Consider the following 22,793-nt stretch of genomic DNA (forward strand, 5'->3'; position numbering starts at 1 on the left):
TCTCTACTTTCGTATATGTTTGAAATTTTTCATTACAAAAAGTAAAGCCTCCATTCTTGGCGATGATGAAGTAACAGGAACCATATTTCCTGTCTCACTTGAAACCACTAAAAGATGTGGCAAACTATGTCAAATAGAGGTTTTCAGACATTGGACAACAGACAGCACAGGACAGTGATCCTTGAGAGAAGGGGTAAAAAGCAAAGTGAGCTCTATGATTGCCTCATCTTACTGCTTGGAAAGAGTTTCCACACCACAATGCAAGGAACGTGACAGAATAGCACTACAGATCCTATAGACATTAAAGGATATTAAGAGAATATGATTAAAAACCTTATGCCAATAAATTTGACAACTTTGATGAAATGGACACATTTCTTAAAAGACACAAAACTACCAAAGGTCACTCAAGAAGATAATAGGTAACTACACTAACTTTATATTTATTTTAAAAATTGAATTTCTTATTAAAAACTTTACCGCAAAGAGAACTTCAGTCCCAAAATCTTCGCTGGTGAATTCTACCAAGCATTTGTAAAAGAATTAATCCCAGCTGGGTGTAATGGCTGACACTGTAATCTCAGCACTTTGGGAGGCCGAGGCAGGTGGAACCTTTGAGTCAAGAGTTCAAGACCAATCTGGGCAGTGTGGCAAAACCTTGTCTCTACAAAAAATACAAAAATTATCCAGGCATGATGGAATGCACCTGTAATCTCAGTAGCTACTCAGGAGGCTGAGGTGGGAGGCTCACTTGAGCCTGGGAGGTCAAGGCTGCACTAAGATATGATTGGACTGCTGTACTTCAACCTGGGCGACAGAATAAGACCCTGTCTCAAAAAAAAAAATTAATACCAGTTCTACTTAAGATTTTCCAGAAGTGAAGAGGAGGGAATACTTCTTGAAGCATTATATGAGGCCAGCATTACCTGATACTAAAGATAGGAGAACTAAAGACTAATACCTATCATGAACATAGACCTGAAAATTCTTAATAAAATGTTGGCAGGTCAGATCCAACAATATATAAAAAGTAATACATTGTAACCAATTAAGTTTTATCTCAGATATATAAGGTTGGTTTAATATTGGGATATTCATCAATATAATTCACCATATTAACAGACTGAAACTGAAAATCTAGATCATTTCAATATATACAGAAAAAATGTCAAAATTCAGCATCCCTTCGTTATACTTTTTGCAGCTAGCAATCGAAGGAGACTTTTTGCAGCTAGCAATCGAAGGAGACTTCATCATTCTGATAAAGGATATCTGGAAACCAACAGCTCATATCAATCTTAGTGGAAAACTGTAAACTGTCCCCTTACGATTGGGGATGAGGAAAATGCCCACTATCACCACTTCTAGTCCACATTGTACTGGAAGTTCTAGTCAGTGCAGTAAGGCTAGAAAAATTAAATGTATTAAATGTTTAAAAAAAAAAAAACCTCCAAACATGATCATCTCTGTGGAAAATCTTAAGGAATCTACAAAAATGCTGCTAGAACCATCAGTGAACATTAGGAAGATTGTAGGAGATAAGTTCAATATATAGAAGTTCATTGTGGCCCCACCTACAATGAACAATTGGCAATTGCAATTTTAAACAGTACTATTTACAATAGCATCGAAAATGAAATACCTGACTGGGCATGGTGGCTCAAACCTATAATTCTAGCACTTTGAGAGGCCGAGACTGGAGGATGACTTGAGCTCGGAAGGTCAAGGCTGCCACAAGCTGTGATTTCACCACTGCACTTCAGCCTGGACAAGGGAGTGAAACCCTGTCATTAAAAAGAAAGGCTTTGGGAGGCCGAGATGGCCAGATAATTAGAGGTCAGGAGTTCGAGACCAGCCTGGCCAACATGGCGAAACCCCATCTTTACTAAAAATACAAAAATTAGCTGGGCATGGTGGCACACGCCTGTAATCCCAGCGACTCGGGAGGCTGATACAGGAGGATCACTTGAACCCAGAAGGCAGAGGTTGCAGTGAGCCAAGATCATGTCACTGCACTCCAGCCTGTGTGACAGAGTAAGATGCTGTCCCAAAAAAAAAAAAAGGAAAAAACTTCTAGGTATATATTTACAAGACTTGTATCCTGAAAACTACGAAACTTTGATGAGAGAAAACTTTTCTGAGAGAAACTAAATACATTGTGAATCAAAAATTCAGGATTTCTTAAAATGTCATTTCTCTTCCAAATCTATAAATTCAATAAAATTCCCAGCCAGATTATAGAAATTGACTTATTCTAAAATGCAATAGACTTAGAAGAGCAAAAACAACTTTGAAAAATAAGTTGCAGGACTCCCACTAATTTTAAAATTTATTATGACGTTACAACAATCAAGACATTGTATCTGTATTAAAGCAGATATATATGGATCAATGGAACAGAATAGAGAATCTAGAAATACATCCACGTATTTATGGTCAGTTGTTTTTTTGTTTTTTTGTTTTTTTGGTTTTTTTTTGAGAAAGATGCCCAGGGAATTCAATGGGGAAAGAGTAATCTTTGTAACAAGTAGTGCTGGAACAATTGCATAGTCATATGTAAAAAATTAACCATACCTTTACCTCGTATCATATACAAATGAGTCACAGACTTAAATGTAAGAGCTAAAATTATAAAATTTCTTGAAGAAAATGTAAGAGAAAATCTTAGTGACCTTGGTTTTGGCAAGGATTTCTCGGATAAAGTAGAAAAAGCACAAATTATAAGAGAAAAAGAATCATTGCATTCATCAAAATGAACAACTTCTGCTTTTCCATAAATGCTGTTACAAAAAGGCAAGCTACAAACTGGGAGAATATATTTGCAATACACCTCACAGAGGACTTGTGTGTAGACCAAGAGGACTATGCCTGTGGGCCAAATCTAGCCCAAGGTCTTGTTTTTGTAAAGTCCCTGTGAGCTAAGAATAGTTTTCATATGTTTGAGAGAGAGAGAAAGAGAGAGCGTGTGTGTGTGTAATGTGACAGAGACTTTATATGGCCCTCATGTGGCTCTCAAAGCCTAATTTCCTTATTGGCATTTAAAGTTTGCTGACCACTGATGGATGCTATAAAAATAATTTCAACTATCAATACAAAGAAGACCAACCCAGTCAAAAAATGGGCAAAGAACTTCACCATACTAAAGGAAGTATATGAATAGTAAATAAGCACGTGAAAGATTCCCAGCCTGACTTTACTGGTCTTAGGTAGAAAAGAAAAAGTATATATATATATATATATATATATATATATATATATATATATACATACATATAAAAAAGAAAAGCTGCCCAACCTTATTAGTCAGTAGGGAAGTTTATATTAAAGGCATGAGTTACACCATAAACTCACTAGAATCGCTAAAATTTTTAAAGACTGATCATACTAAATTGCTGAGAATTTGGAGCAGCTGGAACTGTCATACACTGCTGGTGGGAATTTAAAATGTATATCATCACTGTGGAAAATCATTTGGGAGTTTAAGGGCTAAATATATACCTGACATATGAAATGAAAGGATATGTCTATGAAAGACTGGTACACTATAACAGCTGTCTTTGTAATAGCTAAAAACTGGAAATAAGACCAGGTGCAGTGGCTCATACCTATAATCCCAGCACTTTAGGAGGCCAAGGCAGGAGAATCATGCCCAGGAGTTTGAGACCAGCCTGGGCAACATAGCAAGACTCTGTTTCTACAAAAAATTAAAAATTTGCCTGGCATGATTGTGAATGCCTGTAGTCCCAGCTACTCGGGAGGCTGAGGTTAGAGAATCACTTGAGCCTGGGAGGTTGAGGCTGCAGTGAACTGTGATCTAGCCTAGGCAGTAGAACAAGACCCTATCCCAAAACAAAGAAACAACAACAAAAATGGAGGTTAATGCCCAGCAACACCTGAATGATTAAACAAATTATGGTATGTGGAATATTACTCTGCCACAAAAAGAAATGAATTACTGATACACACATGAATGAATCTCAGTGAAGCTGAGTGGAAGAAACCAGACCAAAAGAGAGCCTGCACTATGTAATTTCAAAGCTTTTGAGGGTGATAGGTATGTTTATTATCTTGATGGTAATAGCTTTACAGATGTATATATTTGTCAGAATTCATCAAGTTGTCTCCTTTAAATATTGCAGTTTATGATTCCTTGGTTACACCCCAAAAGTTAGGGAGGAAAACTGAAATGAGTTACAAAAAAAATTAAGTTAGAGTTTTATCATTTATTTCACTTGTCTTTTTATTAGTATTTTTATTATGTCATTTTAAACATATACAAGAATATGAAGAGTAACATAACATCCATGTGTCCACTACCCCTCTTTAACGAATGTTAACCCTTGTCATATTTGTTGTAGATTTTTAAACCTATTCATGTATTCAGAGTCTCTTTTTACCCTTCCCCATCTATTCTACTTCCCCAGAGTCTGGCACTCTTCGGCAGGGTTATGTACGTGATTCACTGTACACTTAATTTAAATGTAATAAATGTATTTGTTACATAAATATGAATTATATAGGGGTGGCTTTTTGTGGAAAGCATCCATAGAGGGTAGATTTTAGGAAATGTAGACATAGGACTGCACAGGTGAATGGAAAGATTAAATCAGAGTAAAGTAGCAACTTTATTCTGAAGCCAACCTCTTCAGACCCTTTGACTTAAGAAAAACAATTTTGCTAGCAGATAAGCAACTAGGAGTATGCAGGCACAAACACACATAACCAAACAAAGCTGAAGATTAGGTTTGATATGCTAGGACTGGGCAAAAGCCACAGATGTGAAAGACAGGAGAGTCCTCTCCCCCACTCCCCACCTTCACCAAGAACAAAGGAAGGAAAGCATAGCAGAATGAATAGCAGTAGTATTCTAAATAGGTAGTCGGTGTCCAGCAAAGAGCAATCAAAGGTAAGTCCCAAATGGGAATGGGGAGTGAAGAAAACTAGCTACCAGAGGAGAGCCTCATCAGGGCTTATTTCCTGGGCATGTGGGGAATGTCATCTGCTGCTTATTCATCTGTTCTATTGGTAAGTAATTGTAGAGTCCATGCTGAAGTTACTTCATTGATTGAGCTTATGAATGTGGTTGTTCCTTATAGGAAATGTTGTTATAAAAGAGGTTTCATGAAGAAGTTGACCCATCAGGCAGATGCTATTAATATGTATAGCTTTAAATCCAATAACACAGTTGTATTAGTCCGTTTTCATGCTGCTGGTAAAGACATACCTGAGACTGAGCAGTTTACAAAAGAAGGCGGTTTAATGGACTTACAGCTCCTTATGGCTGGGGAGGCTTCACAATCATGGTGGAAGACAAGGAGGAGCAAGTCACATCTTACATGGATGGTGGCAGGCAAAGACAGAGCTTGTACAGGGAAGCTCCCCCTTATAGAACCATCAGATCTCATGAGACTTACTGTCATGAAAACAGCATGGGAAGGACCTGCCCCCATGATTCAGTTGCCTCCCACCGGGTCCTTCCCACAACACGTGAGAATTCAAGATGAAATTTGGGTGGGGACACAGCCAAACCGTATCAACAATACAATATTTGATTCTGGTGCCTGAAGTTTTACTCTTACATCAGTATTAACGAGAAGAAAATGATTTGTTTGTGTCATATTTACAGAAGTATGAAATCAATGGCTTTGGAGTAAGTACGCTCCTAAACTTTAACCCACTCTTGACACAGTGAGAGATACTCTTCCAATAGCCCTTATAAATGGATTGAGATTAGTACAGATTGGCATGGTGTTCTCCTCTGATCCATTTTGTTAGTAAATAGGATAAATACTGTGTTTGGGTTTTTTTTTTTTTTTTTTTGGAGACAATCTCACTCTGTCGCTCAGGCTGCAGTGCAGTAGCACAATCTCAGCTCACTGCAACCTCGGTCCCCTGGGTTCAGGTGATTCACCTGCTTCAGCCTCCCAAGTAGCTGGGACTACAGGCGTGCACCACCACACCCAGCTAATCGGCTAATGTTTGCATTTTTAATAGAGATGGTGTTTCACCATGCCTGGCCTCAAACTCCTGACATCAAATGATCCACCCACCTCGGCTTCCCAAAGTGCTGGGATTACAGGTGTGAGCCACCACACCTGGCCAAGAAATACTGTTTTGAGTAGAGCTGACTGCTGTGTTTCTGGAAAGTAGGAAAGTTTTTTGGGGAGGGGGTTTTGTTTTTAATCAGTGAATTACTAATTTTTTTTTTTTTAACAAAGACAGCCACTTTCAAAGTTAAAGTTAAAATTCCTGTAGTTGAATGCATTTTGGGTATTCAGAAAGCACAAATAGCCAACATAACTTATTATGTATTATTTTGATTATATTTTAATGATGTGTAATTTCTCAACACATTTGCTGTTTTGTTTTGTTTCCTTGAGAACAGGGTCTTACTCTCTCACCCAGGCTGAAGTGCGGTGGCACGGTCAACAGCTTGCTGCAGCCTGGAAATCCTGGGCTCAAGCAGTCCTCCTGCCTCAGCCTTTCCAGGTATCTAGGACTACAGGTGCATTCCACACACCTGGCTAATTATTTTTTATTTGTAGAGATAGTTCTCACTATGTTGCCCTGGCTGGTCTCAAACTCCTAACCTCAAGCAATCTTCCCACCTCAGCCTCCCAAAGTACTGGCATGTGCCACCATACCCAGCCATTTGCATAATTTTAAAGTTAACTGGAGAAACTTAGCACATTTTGATTCTTTTTGTTCTTGATCCTTTTCCTTGCCCTTTGCCCAATTTAGCCATTACCACATTCCTAATTCACCTCTTTCTAACTATCACGGCTACTGCCCTGTCTAGGCATTAAGTCCTAATAGCTGTGGCCTCACTTTTTACTAATTTTGTACTCATTTAACTACCGGGAAAAAAAAATTGTACTCATTTTTATATTCTGCTGCAGAAATCTACAGCTTTATAATGTTATACATGATCCAAAGCTTTACAGTAGTCTTCTAATGTCTACTTCCAACTTCTGGCCTTTTTTACCTTGGTTGACTGTTCCAGTGTTCCTACCATTGTTCATAACCTCTGTGTCTTTCCTGTATCGTTTGTTCACCTTTGTCATTCTGAGTCCATTGCTGCTTTTAAAACCAGAACTCTTCCTTGACATACATAAGTAACCTTACTTAACACTACCTCTGACTTTATTTTGCATTTCCTCAGCAATATTTTATACCACTCTGTTTTTCTTATTCATATGTTGATTTGAAAGTTCTTAAATGATCTGAGTGTACCTATAGTCCCGACTACTTCAGAGGCTGAGATAGGAGGATCACTTGAGTCCAGGAGTTCAAGTCCAGCCTGGGCAACATTGTAAGACCGTATCTCTAAAAAAATAAAAAATAAAATGTTAAATGCTTCTCATTTATAAATACTTTACCAGCCCTTTTGTAAGGTTCTTTCATTTCTTGTTGTGCATACTTGATACATGTTTGTTGCTGTCTGATCCTAGTCATTTGCCACACATTTGAGAGAGTCAAGAATGATGACTAAAAGTATGTAGTAGAATACGTGTATGGTAGTTCACTTTCTCTTTTACCTACTCTTGTTTTCTTCACGTGTTTGCTGCTGTTTATCTGCACATGATTTTATCTGTCTTATCTGTTCCTGCTATGCAGCTTCATTTGAACCAAAGAGAAATTTTTTTTCCTACTTGTCCCTTTGAACACATGGCAGGTTGCTCTGAGGAACTATTGCTACCATTTGGTTTTGTCCTTTTTTCTGTCATGAAAATAAATTCACAAAAGAAGATTGACAAAATTTCAGTAGAGATTGTATTCATGAGGGGACTTAGAGGTAACTAACCACCATGGAGTTTGATACTTTCTCAGATTTTTGGAAGATAAATAGGGCAACAGACCTATAAAACATCCCCTGAGAAAGGCAAATGGTTGGAAGCCTCTCTTTGGTAATGTCACTAACTTATGGACTATTTTTAGGACAAGTTAGTAAGCTGTCTGTAAATCCACACACAGAGATTGGTAAAAATTTCTGTTATTTTGTTTTTGACCGTGGGCAGGTTTCCTGACCACTCCAAGCTTAATCATTATCTGCAGCCATGAGTATGATACCTATCTAATTTGGAGGGATATTATGATACTCAGTTTAATAATATACATCAAGTTGCCTAGTGTGGTGCTTAGCATGAAGCCATGTTTCCTTTAAAAGTACAGATTTACATCAGAATTAATATTAGTTATAAAAATGGAAAGTTGTTACATTTATTTGCTTATACTAATACCAAATTTAGGAGTTCTGTGCTATTCATATGACCTCTCTTCAGGCTACCTGCTTGCCACTCCCTCAAAAAAGAACTGAATTTCAGAGGAGACATTTTTTTTTTTACTTAGATGTGTATAATTTTGAAGAAAACATTTTACAAGGAAATAGTATTATTCCCATTATTTTATTGTTTATGATTAAATTAGTGTAAGTAGAATTTATGGTCTTGTGTATTAAAAGTTAAGATTATTATTTTCTAAATTTCAAGTATTACATTAAAATTTAAAGTTGACTTTTTAAAAAAATGAATGATTTTTATATTTTTAAATGTGTATTCTTTCTGGTAACTGAAACAAATGGTTAGCATTTGAATTTGAAATCAACTAAATTGGAATGAAATTTTATTAAAGGGAGAAGTGTGTTAATTTACAGCGAATGTTTTAGTAAAAGTTGATGATACCTGTGACTTAATTTTACTCATGTAGAAAATGGTTTTCATTTTATTTGATTCTTATTGTAATGAACTGTTACTAAAATAACAGTTTTAATATATATAGTTTTCATAAGAAATTCTGTGAATAATTCTTACTTCTTCCACAAGAGGGCCTTCTTCGAAAAGCTTTTTCTTATTTAATGTCGAGGTATTTCTGTACAATTTCCATGACAAATGAACTTTCACAAAAAGAATTTTAGAAAAAAAGATAACACAAATTTTTTCTAGGATATATAACTACAAAGTAATCTTTTTTGAGATGTTAGTGGGGGATATTTTGTACATTTCACTTATTCTCTTATATCTTAAACCTATGGAGTATTTTCTATTCTCTATTAACTATTAAAGGCTAGACTCTAAGCAGAAATGTAGATAAAGCCTTTTCACAAGTCTGACTTTACAGCATTATCTGATATAATTATATATGCCTTCCCACTTCCACTCTTAAAAAGCTCAGCAAGAATTGTTTTAAAAACAAAAAGCAAAACAGGTGCTACATGAAGATCTGTGTCACAAACACGTATGTATAGAAAGAATATTTTCTCATATAAATATTTTATTGCACATATGCCACCAAACAGAAACTATTAAATGAGGTTTTATCTAAGTCCAGAGCTTCAAATTATCAACTCATTGATATTTCTTTTCCATAATGTTCTAATACTTTATTTTTAGCAAAGTCCAGAGGAACAAGAATCAGGAATAGAAGAAATTAGGAGTATTTAGTTTGTATCCAGCTGTTCCTTGTTTTGCATTTGCCTGAGTACAATGGTCCTCAGCAGAGTAGGGGTGATTGGGAGTCTTTAACATTTTCTTTTATTTCTCTCAAGCTATAGGGACTGAGGAATTTATTCAAGAAAACCATAGTACTAAGTGGTTAGTATAAAGGATTGCTTGTATTTTCAGTTTGGTCCAGTATATATCCTTTTACTTTTCATAACTATTGTCTTGGTTTAGTTTATTTGCTATCAAACACGTGTGCATAAAAGTCACCTGAAGGCCCCCTTAATAATACAGGTGTCCAGACCTCAGCCCCAGAGATATTAATCAAATAGATCTGGAATGTGCTTAGGCCATTCCAGATCCCCCACCCCCAAGTGTTTTTTGTGCCAACCAGAGTTTGAGGGTTAGTGAAAAGAGCAAACCAGACCTGTTTTATTTCTCAGAAATCTGCTAGTTCTGTAACCTTGGGCAAGTTTCTTAATGTGTCTGAGCCACCTCTACAAATAGAGATGACACTTTTCTTTAAGATCATAATTGGGATTAGAACAATTAACAGGATAGTGGTTGTAACAGTGCTTGACCTATAGAAGACATTTAGTAGATGAGATACCTTCCCTATTACATGTGAAATTCTTGCAGTCTGGCCCTTGTCCATTTTACCAACTCTGATCTTTTACATCCTTACAAATTCCTCTCCTCCAACCACATTAGATTACTTGTTTCTTAAAATAAAAAATTCATAATCACCTATCCTTGGAATGGTCATCTGCTGCTGTTACTTATTTCTTGTCATTTAAGGCTGTTAAGTTGTCATAGCTTCTGTGACCACTCTGACCTTCCCTACATACATACTCTGTCCAATCTGCTCCTGCTGAGAGGTGCCATGCTGTAATGAAAAGAGCATGTGTCCTGTAAGCAGACAGGGATCTGAATCATGACAGTCTCTAAAAGTGTGGGCTTGGGCAAGTTACTTAATTCCTTTCAGTCTCTCTCTCTCTTTTTTTTTTTAATGCACTAAATGAGGATAATATTACTGTGCTATGCTTGTGAGAAATAAAGGGAATAATGTATGCGAAGCACCTAGCCAAGGGCCTAGCACATAAGCATTCAGTAGAGAGTACCTGTTTCTGTTATGGTAATGATCCTGTGTCTCTTTCTCCTTATTCACCTTTCTGTGACCAATGCAGATTATAATACTGGCATTTAATAGGTTCTCGGTAATTATTTGGTAAAGGAATGAATAGGTCCATGAATAAATAACCACATGGAAGGTACTTGGAACACTATCAAGCACGATTTAAAGGTCCTAACTACATTTGAGTGCTGAGTTTTCTGATATGAAGCCTGTGTACTGTGTAACCCAAATCTGATTATAATATAATTACATGACCGGGCCTGGTGGCTCACTCCTGTAATCCCAGCACTTTTGAGAGGCCAAGGCGGATGGATCACTTGAGGCCAGGAGTTGGAGACCAGCCTGGCCAACATGGTGAAACCTTGTCTCTACTAAAAACACAAAAATTAGCCAGGCATGGTGGTGCACATCTGTAATCTCAGCTGCTCGGGAGGCTGGGACGTGATAATCCCTTGAATCTGGGAGGCGGAGGTTGCAGTGAACTGAGATCACGTCACTGCACTCCAGCCAGGGTGACAGAGCAAGACTCTCAAAAAAAAAAAATAAGTAAGTAAATAAATAAATACAATTACCTGGAGCTAAGCTAAACTTTCAGAAAAAGGCAGTAAAATTTAAATTTTACACCTCTTATGGATTAGAGAACTGCCAGGTTATTGATGTGCTGATGTATTTTAAAGTTCAAATGTAACCTTTATAATAAAAAGAGTCATTATTTGAGATACGGTTTCAGATAATTTGATTATCATTATAATCAGAATTCAACAAAGTATTTAATATGTGGTAGTTTAATAAAACAGCCCTCTGCTTTAACAGTAACATTCAAATTTTCGAAATAAATTTTTTTAATAGCAACATTTCATTGAGTTGGATGAAAACAGACAGAGATTATTGCAGAAATGCAAGGAACTTATGAAGAGAGCTAGGCAAGTATGTAACCTGGGTGCAGAGCAGACTCTTCCTCAAGAATACCAGACAGTAAGTATAAAAAGTATATAATGCTACAATTGCCATATTTAACATATTTTTAAGATTATAGGATCTTAAGCATTGTAACAGGCCATGAAAAATATGATGTGTCATAAAAAATAGGGAGTTTTTCCACATTTTTAAACTGAATAGATATATAAAATAATGTTGCTTCACAGATCAATGTTATTGGTACTATAACATTTATTCTTCCAATACAAATGCCTTTTAATGGGTACAGTTGGAACATACAGTTTTCCATGGAAACATTGTGCCAGTAATTGGTATATCAGAAATAACAAATAGGACATTTTAAAAATAAAGGGAAAATGAAAATGTTTCCCCGGAAATTGGGGTGTTTAATTAGGGTTCAATGGGAGCTGAATATTTAGGACTAACATCTGCCAATAAGAAAAGGAAAAAAAGAGGTCTTACTTCCATTATATGTTTTATGCTGACATACCACTCAGTAAAATTAGGAGATGCTGCCCTTTAGTCACATCCCACTGTTAATTTACATACCTCTGTGACAAGTGGGGATGATACTTTGCCTGCATACCTATTCAGAATAATGTCAAAATGAAATTATAAAATAAATTTTAAAATATCTAGTATTGGTGTGTCTTTTTAAAATTCTTAATTTCAAATGTTATCTATTTCAATAGATAATGAAATGACTACTAAAGATATAAACAACTGGAAAAAAATTAATGGATTATAATTTTCAAATCCTCAACTGATTTATTTTATGATATCAGACACAGAATCACAGAATGGATTCGACTATTTGGATACATACTAGGAACTCAGTAGATATCTTTAAAACAAATTGAGAAGCTTATTTCTAAAAACAGTAGAATATCTTCAGAATACATTGTGTTGTTATAAAATAAATATAAGTACAATCTGTACTAATTTTTTCTTTCAGAAAAAGCATGATTCTGTTCTTGATAAGTCATACTGTTTTTGAATCAAAATTAGAAGATGATTAATCATTAAAATGTATTAATTACCTCCTATATGGCAAGCATTGAACAAGACAGACATACTTCCTTCTCAGCTGAAACTTATATTCTAGTCTGGAAGATTAGGTAGATGAAAACACAAATCAAAAATCAGATAATGTCAGATAACAAGAAATGCTAAGAAAAATAAAACAGGGTGAGGAGATGGAGTGACATGGATGGGAACTTGGTCAGGGAAGCCTCCTTTGAAAAGATACCATTTTATAACAGTCCTGAATGAAGAGAACAGATCAGTCAAGTGAAGATGTGAGGGAAAACTATTCCAGACAGAGAAAACAACTTAGACAAAGCCCAGAACAGAAGTATGTTTGGGACATTTCAGAATAAAAGGAATCTCATTGGGGTTAAAAATTATCCAAGCAGAGAAGAAGGCAGAGGCCAAGATTATGTAGGGCTTTTAGACCATACAAGGAATTAAGGTTGTATTCTTTTGGGATGGACTCCAGTGGAGGATCTTAAACAGAAAAGTGACATTACTACTTTTATGAAAGAGCACTCTTAACTTCTGTCTTCTAGATGGAGGATAAAGTAGGGATACAAGAATGGAAGCAATGAAACCATTTAGGAGGTCATTTCTTTGGACCACGCAAGAGATATATAATGGCATGAATTAGGGTGATAGCACTGAAGAGAGAGAGGGAGAAGTTGACAGATGTTAGATATCTTTTAGTGACAGAGCCAGCAAGACTTGCTGATGGATTTGACATGAAGGATAAGAGAGAGAACCCCTAAATTTTTCACCCGAACAAATTACGGTGCTATTTACTGGAATGGAGAAGATTGAAGGAGAAACAGGGTTGCTTGAAGTGGTAGGTAAGGTGGGTGAAATCCAGATTCTGTTTCACCATCTTAAATTTAAGATGCCTGTTAGAGTCAAGTGAGGATATCGAGTAAATAAATGTTGGACACATGAGCTTAAATCTCAGTGAGTACGTCAGAGATTCAACAAAGGAATATTTGAAGGTCTATAGAAGTTGAACTGCTTTCTAAGAGGTTAAAATAATAAGCTGAAGATATTAGATTAATATGTCAAGATCTTTTTCAGGGTTTCAGGATTCATTTTGTACCATGTAGTATACAGCCTTTGCAGGTCGTGCTAAGTCAAACAATGTAATTGTTTGCCTCCCCTCAAAAAAAAAAGTGTCTGTTCTAATTTGTCCCCATGGCATGGACTCAGAAGATAGTACCGTGGTGAAATTCAACTGTCAAAGTAATTAGATACTAAGGATGCTTTTTTAGTTCTTCATAAGTGCAGTATAAAGTTCTAACTTCTTGCTCTCTTTCAATGCCCCACATATTCTGGACCCATTCTACCAATTCAGCAAGTACCCACCATTCCAAATGGACACAACTCCTCACTCCCCATGGTATGCAGTACTCATTCTTTTTTCCCAAGCTCCTGTCTTCCCTCTGCCTTGCTCCTCCCTAGCCATTTGCTTTAAGGCCCAGAGATGAATTCTAGGCCTTTGGATTCTCTTAACTCTCCTATAGCATGAACTGATACTTCTTTTCTCTAAATTCCCTAGCCTATAAGATATGTACTGCTTGTTTGAATACTCAACATCAATACGTTGCCTTAAGGTGTTATCCAGTACATACATTTTGTTTTCTTTAAAATACAAACTTTCGAAGGCAAATGACCCTGTTTATTATTCCTTTGTATCCTTGTGTACCAGCATGCTGTAGAACAGATAGTAGATAACTTATTCAGCAGATTATTTTTCTTTTAACTATTTGAATGGAACCGTTTTCATTGTATCTATAATGATGGGCAATTTTTTTCTTTAGGTTTTCCAAGACCTTCCAAACACATTGGATGAAATTGATGCTTTATTAACTGAAGAAAGATCAAGAGCTTCCTGCTTCACGGGACTGAATCCTACAGTATGCCTGTTTCTCTACTCCCATTCTGCATCCAGCCACCACCACCACCACCCTCCCCATACACACACATACACACACAGAGTTCCCTCCAGTACTTGCCTCCCACTCTGTACTAGAGCTCTTGGTAATGATAAGCTAGACAGCAGGAACAATGTGCTTTAAATGCCAGATTCTGAATCTATTAGAATTTTAAATAGATTCTTCCTAAGGAACACAATGTTCTGTGCCTTTTCTTTATAAAAAGAATAGTCGGGCTAACCTGAAATACTGCAATGTCTAGTTTTTCAAGGATAAAAAATGTCACTTTCAGTATGTAATAAGAACATAAATTATTTGCATACAAACTACAGCACAATTGCCATTTTCAGTTAATGTTTTAATCAATGCAAAATTGTATATACTTTTATACTTTGGTAGATTTATCTTAAAGAAGTTTTTTTTCCCCCTGCCAGATTGTTCAGGAGTATACAAAAAGAGAAGAAGAAATAGAGCAGTTAACTGAGGAACTAAAGGGAAAGAAAGTTGAACTAGATCAATACAGGGAAAACATTTCACAGGTAATTTTTTTAGTTTTTAATCTTTACTTTTTATCATGTGATTATTAATGAAATGGGAATGTAGAATAATGGAAAATGAGATGACATGCTTAAGAGAAGTGTGTTATGCCCAGACTGATACTGATATAAAATTTACGTGAAATTTTGTGTCACAATATAGTAATACTGCTTTTAAATTATGTTTTTATATTGTGTTTATTTGTAGGTAAAAGAAAGGTGGCTTAATCCTTTAAAAGAGCTGGTAGAAAAAATTAATGAAAAATTCAGCAATTTTTTTAGTTCTATGCAGTGTGCTGGTGAAGTTGATCTCCATACAGAAAATGAGGTAAAATTGCATTTGAAATATATTTCTGGCAAGTAATTTTAATTATATGCTTAAAGTACATATAAATTATTTATTTACTTTAGAGTTATATCTGTGAAAAGTTTTGTTTACCAAAATGTTGAAAGAAAGGAGAAAATCACCTATGGGATTCTATTAGGGTCACTTTTTTTGGTGGGGGGTGATGTTTGGAATTAGTAACTAATACCTTGTAACTCTTTTTATACAATCTGAGTAATGGTTATTCAGTTGTATTGAATAAATATGTTACTTTATAAAGCTACCACAACTGGAGTTAGAAGACTCATAAACAGATTAGTTTGAAATATAGTATATATCAGTGTCTTTTTTTAATAATTTAAGAATTCATGGTTGGGTGTGGTGGCTCACGCCTGTAATCCCCAGCACTTTGTGAGGCCGAGGCAGGCAGATAGCTTGAGCTGAAGGGTTTGAGACCAGCCTGGGCAACATGGCAAAACCCCATCTCTATAAAAATACAAAAATTAGCTGGGTGTGGTGGTATGCACCTGTGGTCCCAGCTACTTTGGAGGCTGAAGTACAGGGATGGCTTGAGCCTGGAAGGTGGAGGTTCCAGTGAGCCAAAATGGTGCCACTGCACTCCAGCCTGGGCAACAAAACCAGACGTCTCAAAAAAAAAAAAAGAATTTAAGAATTCATGAGAATGAAAATATTGGGAAATTTGCTACTAATTTCTTGTGCTATAACTTTATGCATTGCAATTTGGGCTAAAATTAATTTTTCGTTAAGACAGGCAAAGGCCAGGTGCTGTGGCTTGTGCCTGTTCCCACTTTGGGAGGCCAAGGCAGGAGGATTACTTGAATTCAGGCATTTGAGACCAGCCTGGGCAACACAGTGAGACAGAGACTCTGTCTCAAAACAAAAGTAACTACTAGAAAATTGAAAATTACATATGTGGATTGCATTGTATCTTTCTCTTGGTCAGTACTATCTTAGACCTTAAAGCTCTATTCAATTAATAGGTAACCTTTAATTAGTAAGTTTCATGTTTTTTGTTTTGGTTTTTTTGAGACAAAGTCTCGCTGTGTCACCCAGGCTGGAGTGCAGTGGCACGATCTTGGCTCACTGCAACCTCCACCTCCTGGGTTCAAGCTATTCTTCTGCCTCAGACTCCTAAGTAGCTGGGATTACAGACGCCCGCCACCACGCCCGGCTGATTTTTGTATTTTTAGTAGAGACGGGGTTTTCTCATGTTGGCCAGGCTGGTCTCAAACTCCTGACCTCAAGTGATTCACCCCCATCGGCCTCCCAAATTGCTGGAATTACAGGCATGAGCCACTGCACCCAGCCTAATTAGTAAGTTATATACCTCATTTTTAAGGTAAATCTGAACCTGACATAGAAATGCCATCAATAAGAATAGTAAATAAAACTTAGAGCATCCTCAGTTTTGGCAACATTTATAAAACACTAATGTACTCATTACAACAAATATTTATTGAGCACCTATTATGTGCCAGGCTTGCTTTTTGCTGAGTATTGTGTGTATGTATGACTTAAGTTTTCGAAGTATATGTGTAATTCCTACCTTGTTTTTTCCTTCTTAACCAACTGAAGAAGTTAGGGGGATTCTTGGCCCTCTGCAGTTATCATACACAGCCACTTCTCTAGCACAAGAGAGCATAGCACTCCATTACATTCTAATTGCTTTCACCTGCAGTTTAAGAACCTAGCACTTTGGAACTAGAATAGATAGTGCCTTTCCAGGACAGAGTTCCTCACTCAGTAATTTCTAAAAACTCTTGGGGAAGCCTAGTAAACTTGAATAGAATGGTATAGAGGAGGAAAATGTTAATTTAATCTGAATATTTTCCTTATCTAAATAGATCCTTGAAAACCCTTAGAGCTTTTAGATGGTAACTGTTTGCGTAATATTATTTTTAAAAATACATATATATTTATTGTTATATAAACTAGTGTCACTAAATATTGAATTCTTTACTCTTAGTTAATTCAATCCATTTTCAAATAATAGAATGACATTACCAGAGGAAACTCATTTTTCATCAACTTTTTAAATGTTTTATAGGAAGATTATGATAAATATGGAATTCGAATTAGAGTCAAATTTCGCAGTAGTACTCAACTACATGAATTAACTCCTCATCATCAAAGTGGAGGTGAAAGAAGTGTTTCTACCATGTTATACTTGATGGCACTCCAGGAGCTAAATAGATGTCCATTCAGAGTAGTTGATGAAATCAATCAGGTATGGTGATTGTTCTGTTATTTGGATCTACTTATATCCTATAATAGAAATAAATATAATCATTATTATTGCCATTGTTTAGGGAATGGACCCAATCAATGAACGGAGAGTGTTTGAAATGGTTGTAAATACTGCCTGTAAAGAAAATACATCTCAATACTTTTTCATAACACCAAAGGTAGGTAAAAAGTAACCTAAAAGTGGTCATATACTGGGAAATTCCCTGTGACTTAATCATATAGTTTTTGTCCCAATATGTTCATATTAGCAGGAACACTCCCAAAAAAGGAATTTAAAAGGTTAACAGTAATATCTACATTATTAAAGGGACAAGTTCCAGTGTCATGCTTAATCAGAGGAAGACATGTAGGAGACATATTATTATGTTCTAAAATTGAGATTTTCTCATTCCTCTTCTAGAAAAGGTACTCTTTCAGCACTAAAAGATGACTGGGGAATACAACCGCTAAGACTCTGGTTCTTCATTTTCCCAAAAAAGCCTCTCTTGTCATATACTGCCCTTCCTCTTTATTTGCCACTAACACTATGCTGGCCCAGGGGAAGTTTAAGTATCCCAACATCTTCTGCTCACAGGTTAATTCTCATAAAAACAGAATTATGTTTGTAGATAATTTTTCATAATCTAGAACCATTACAATGGGAAATTTTCTTTTGTTAAATCGTGTTGTGAGTAAATTTAAAAGCATATATATTCAAAGATGTGTTTATTAATATAATCAGATTTTTTCCTTTTTAAGTATTCATGAAAAATTTTGGCCACGTGCAGTGGCTCACACCTGTAATCCCACTACTTTTTGAGGCCAAGGCAGGTGGATCGCTTGAGCCCAGGAGTTCAAGACCAGCCTGGGCAGCATGGCCAAACCCCATCTCTACAAAAAAAAAAATGCAAAAATTAGCTGGACATGGCAGCATGCGCCTGTAGCCCCAGCTACTTGGGAGGCTCAGGCACGAAGATCACTTGAGCCTAGGAGGCGGAGGTTTCAGTGAGCTGAGATCACACCACTGCACTGCAGCCTGGGTGACAGAATGAGACCTTGTTCCCCCCCCCACCCAAAAAAAAAAGAAAAAAATTGTTTTTACCCATCCTGCATTCAGATTTTTATTAAATAGTGTCATCTGTATTCTTTTTTTCACAGATAGTCTTGTGGAATAGTCACATCTGTTAATACCCTACTGCTTGCCAAATATCTTAGCCTACAAATGTCCCTCTTACACACTTTTCAGGATACCAGGCTATCAAAGAAGTTGCTTGAGAAGTGTTTATAAATAAAAAGTAAAAGTATCTACCCTAGGAAAATTATGGAGGACATACTCTTTTCCAAGGTCTGCCAAGGAAGTTGAATAATCCCAGTTATCTTGTGAATCTAGAGGGCTCAATTATTCCTTATTTTGATTGTTCTTTAGGCCAGGCTACAGGTATGCTAATTTAGGTAAGGATTACAGTCTGGCAAGGTTTATATTGAGGTGTTTAAGAGCTTCTTAAGGCTCTTACTGACTGGGCGTAGTGGCTCACACCTGTCATCCCAGTACTTTGGGAGGCCAAGGCGGATGGATCACCTGAGGTCAGGAGTTCGAGACCAGCCTGGCCAACATGGTGAAACCCCGTCTCTACTAAAAATACAAAAAACTAGCTGGGCCAGGTGGTGCGTGCCTGTAATTCCAGCTACTCTGGAGGCTGGCTAAGAGGCATGAGAATCTCTTGAATCTGGGTGGTGGAAGTTGCAGCGAGCTGAGATCGCACCTCTGTACTCTGGCCTGGGCAGCAGAGTGGGGAAAAAAAGTTTTATTAATATTACAAATAAAATCATACATTTGACTGTACACATGTAAGGTTGGAAAACTATACTTCTCAGTATGTAGCTTATATGACAATTTGTTTTAATACTTACAGCTCCTGCAAAATCTTCCTTATTCTGAAAAGATGACAGTTTTGTTTGTCTACAATGGCCCTCATATGCTGGAACCAAACAGATGGAATTTAAAGGCTTTCCAAAGGCGGCGGCGCCGTATTACATTCACTCAACCTTCTTAATAAAAGTAAAGAGAGGGAACTTGGGAATTTTTTTGTTAAATTCTGTTTATAAGTATGGCTCAACTGAATAAAAGTTAGGAGATTGATTAAAACGAAAAGCAGTTATTTTTGGAAACCTGCTTTTAAATACAAATAGGTTGATAATGGAAACCTTAATGACCTTTCCAAAATATCATCTGGTAGTAAAAGTTAAGTCTTCTTCAGTGTTGGTTGAACTTGAGTCCTTGGCATTCTGACCATGAGTCATTGAGTTCTCATGTTAAAAGGTACTTAATATTACAAATCAAAGGTACAGTGGAAGAGGGGTTAATCACAAGAAGTTACTTATATGGTAGCCCTGAGCTTTAATTGCAGAGTAACTTTAATTACTTTTAGAGCCTAAAGATGACTCTAGAGCCTAAGTCCTAGTTTCTCCCAGTGTTATATTTAATTTTTAAAAATTGATATGAAAATGTCTAATGTATAGTAATAATTTATGACAGATCTATTCCTTTCTTCCTATTAAAAAAGATTACCTTATCTCCAGTAGGAAATGGAATTTTATGGGCCTTTAAAAGAAAGTTTTATGAAACTTGATGCTATAATTTTATTGGTATTTCAAGGGGAAAAAAACACTGGGGTTCAAAAATCGTAGTAGAACTGCTTTGAAATGCTACAAGGTGGCCACTAGATGATGCAAAATACAACCAAAATTTTGACAGAGAATAAAATTAGGTGACAAGCATTTTTAAAGAATAACCTTGTAAAGTGTGGGGGCAGGGGTTGCTTTTTTTTATTTTATTTAAAGTCAATTGTATTTTACATCTTAAATTTCTAAAAGCATTTTTATAATTATTTTTAGTAAGATTTTTCTTAAAATTTCATATACTGGTTTCTACAATTTATATTTGAAATTTCTCAGTGTTATGTAAAGAGTGACAGAAAAGCATTGATTTCTTTAAAACCATAATGTTTTTAGAACTTAAGCTTATAGGGCCTTTCTTACAATGTTGATGTACCCATTATCTTAGAAAATCTAGTTTAAACTGTTTTCTTTCAGCGCAAAAGAATTAAATGGGAAAATCATTTGTTGAAGTTATACTAATTAGTAGAGCCAAACAAATTCTCTTCTTTTAAAAAATAAATCTTATAAGAAAATAGACAGTCCACGGTCATGTCTTTGAACAGTGGATTGGATCTGTGCCAGTAATGACAAAATTATTTTTTTTTTACTTGTTTGCCTGAATAAATTGAAGAATTGCTTTCAGTTTGGGTTTTGTATATTCTTAAGTAGCCATTGAAATTTATAATCTTATTAGGTCAAAAAACGGTGAACCATAAGTTTATGTCCTCTCACTTAGACATTTTCTCTTCAAAAAGGTGTTTTCTTTTTTATAAAAATTTTAAAAGAGCCTTCCCTTCTTTAGCTCCAGTGCATGAAATATGAAAATATTTTAAAATGACATTTTTAGTAATATAAGCAAGTCATGTAAACATTGAAGAACTTGGTAACATATTAGTAAATGGATATTACCAAATGTTTTCATTGTTAATTACTTTGCTTTCCACCAAAATATCTTTACTAAAATGTGCTTGGTGTAGTTTGTTTATTGTCTAAATTAGTGCCAGTCATCTTATTTCTGAAAAATGAGTATCAATGTGAAAAAGAAGCGTCAAGATTAAGCATGCTTGAAAATAAAATGGTCAGTTACATTTCAATTTACATAGACCAACAACTGTTCCATACTTTGTTTGTAAACATTTAATTTCTCTACGGGGCAAAATTAATATTTGGCTTTACATTGAATTTTGAGCTGTGAAGAATAAATTATGTATCATTTTAGCATATTAAACGGTAGTAAGTCTAGCACATAGTCTCAGCCACTTAAAACTTTATTTTCTGCAAAAGTTGTTTTTTGTTTGTTTGTTTGTTTTGAGATGGAGTCTCGCTCCGTTGCCCAGGCTGGAGTGCAGTGACGTGATCTCAGCTCACTGCAACCTCCGCCTCCTGGGTTCAAGCGATTCTCCTGCCTCAGCCTCCCGAGTAACTGGGACAACAGACACGTGCCACCACACTCGGCTAATTTTTTATACTTTTAGTAGAGACGGGGTTTCAGTATATTGGCCAGGCTGGTCTCGAACTCCTGACCTCATGATCCACCCACTTCGGCCTCCCAAAGTGCTGGGATTATAGGCGTGAGCCACTGCACCTGGCCAAAAGTTGATTTTTAATTACATAAAAATTGTAAAACCTTCTAGTAAAAACTTGATTTGGTGAATACACTGGTATTTAAAAACCTTAAGGTGACAACCATTTTCTATGCCTGAATCTTCATTGGTTTGCCTTGGAAGAGTCTCTGTTAAAAGGTTTTCCATATTCAAAGTAAAAGAAAAGACTTCTTGCTTTCTAATTGTCTCTTGGACACAGGCCTATTTTCTTTGGGGTATAAACCTTTAGATGTGAAAAATGTAATTTCATTCTGCTGCTGTGTGTGCGTGTGTGTGTAATTGAAAAAAACTTTGTGGGAAATCCTACTTTGTTGGTAATAAATCAATATTTTCATATTCTTTTGGTGTATGTTATTTTAAGTGAGAACTATTTTTTATACTCTGAACCTTATGAAGAGTCATTTTGGTTTTCAGATTTACTTAAAAAAGTCTGTTGAGTAACCCACATTTACAAAATAGTGTTCAGCAGTCTATTAGTGTTCAAAAGGGTAGAAATTTTAGTCCCTTGTCTGCCTGCAATGAAATCACAGTCTAATAGAAGCAATAAACACTCATGAAAAAAAGGTTTAAACAATGTAAAGAAGTCAAGTTACAGGGCCAAGTATTCATCAGAGAGGCTGCAACATAGGTTAGCTGTTTTTAGGTTTAAACACTAAGTTTACTAACATGCCCAATAGCCAATTTTCACTTATTACTCCTTACATTAAGCTACTATATAAAGTAATCTTTTTGAAATATATTTTTTAGTCAGGCAGACTTTTTCACTTACAAGTTACTTGACAGTCTCATCATTGGTGAAATGAGAATCATACCTAATTCACAGACTTGTTGAGAGGAGCAAATGAGATCAGGGCCTATTGGGGCACATAGCGTTATAGTGAGTACATAACTAATGTTTATGTATCTTCTCATATTTTAAACCTAGAAAAATGTACTGTGAATTTTATACACCTAGGTC

The 22,793-nt window shown here is 36.0% G+C and overlaps 1 protein-coding gene across 2 annotated transcripts in view; it reads left to right on the forward strand.

The window, feature by feature from the left end:
• Positions 1-22,174, forward strand: part of SMC5 (structural maintenance of chromosomes 5) — a 104,574-nt gene extending 82,400 nt beyond the window's left edge. The window contains exons 18-25 of one of the 2 annotated variants that reach the window (XM_015117868.3): positions 11,422-11,547; positions 13,886-13,930; positions 14,352-14,447; positions 14,900-15,004; positions 15,210-15,329; positions 17,395-17,574; positions 17,657-17,752; positions 19,487-22,174. In XM_015117868.3, the coding sequence (XP_014973354.2) occupies positions 11,422-11,547; positions 13,886-13,930; positions 14,352-14,447; positions 14,900-15,004; positions 15,210-15,329; positions 17,395-17,574; positions 17,657-17,752; positions 19,487-19,627 (909 nt within the window). In that variant the 3' untranslated portion in view covers positions 19,628-22,174. The remainder of the gene's footprint in view (positions 1-11,421; positions 11,548-13,885; positions 13,931-14,351; positions 14,448-14,899; positions 15,005-15,209; positions 15,330-17,394; positions 17,575-17,656; positions 17,753-19,486) is intronic. The other variant, XM_015117869.3, reaches the window with a different exon arrangement.
• The last annotated feature ends 619 nt before the right edge of the window (positions 22,175-22,793 follow it).

This window comes from Macaca mulatta, chromosome 15 (assembly GCF_049350105.2).
Source record: "Macaca mulatta isolate MMU2019108-1 chromosome 15, T2T-MMU8v2.0, whole genome shotgun sequence".
In the NCBI taxonomy this organism is placed as follows: domain Eukaryota; kingdom Metazoa; phylum Chordata; class Mammalia; order Primates; family Cercopithecidae; genus Macaca; species Macaca mulatta.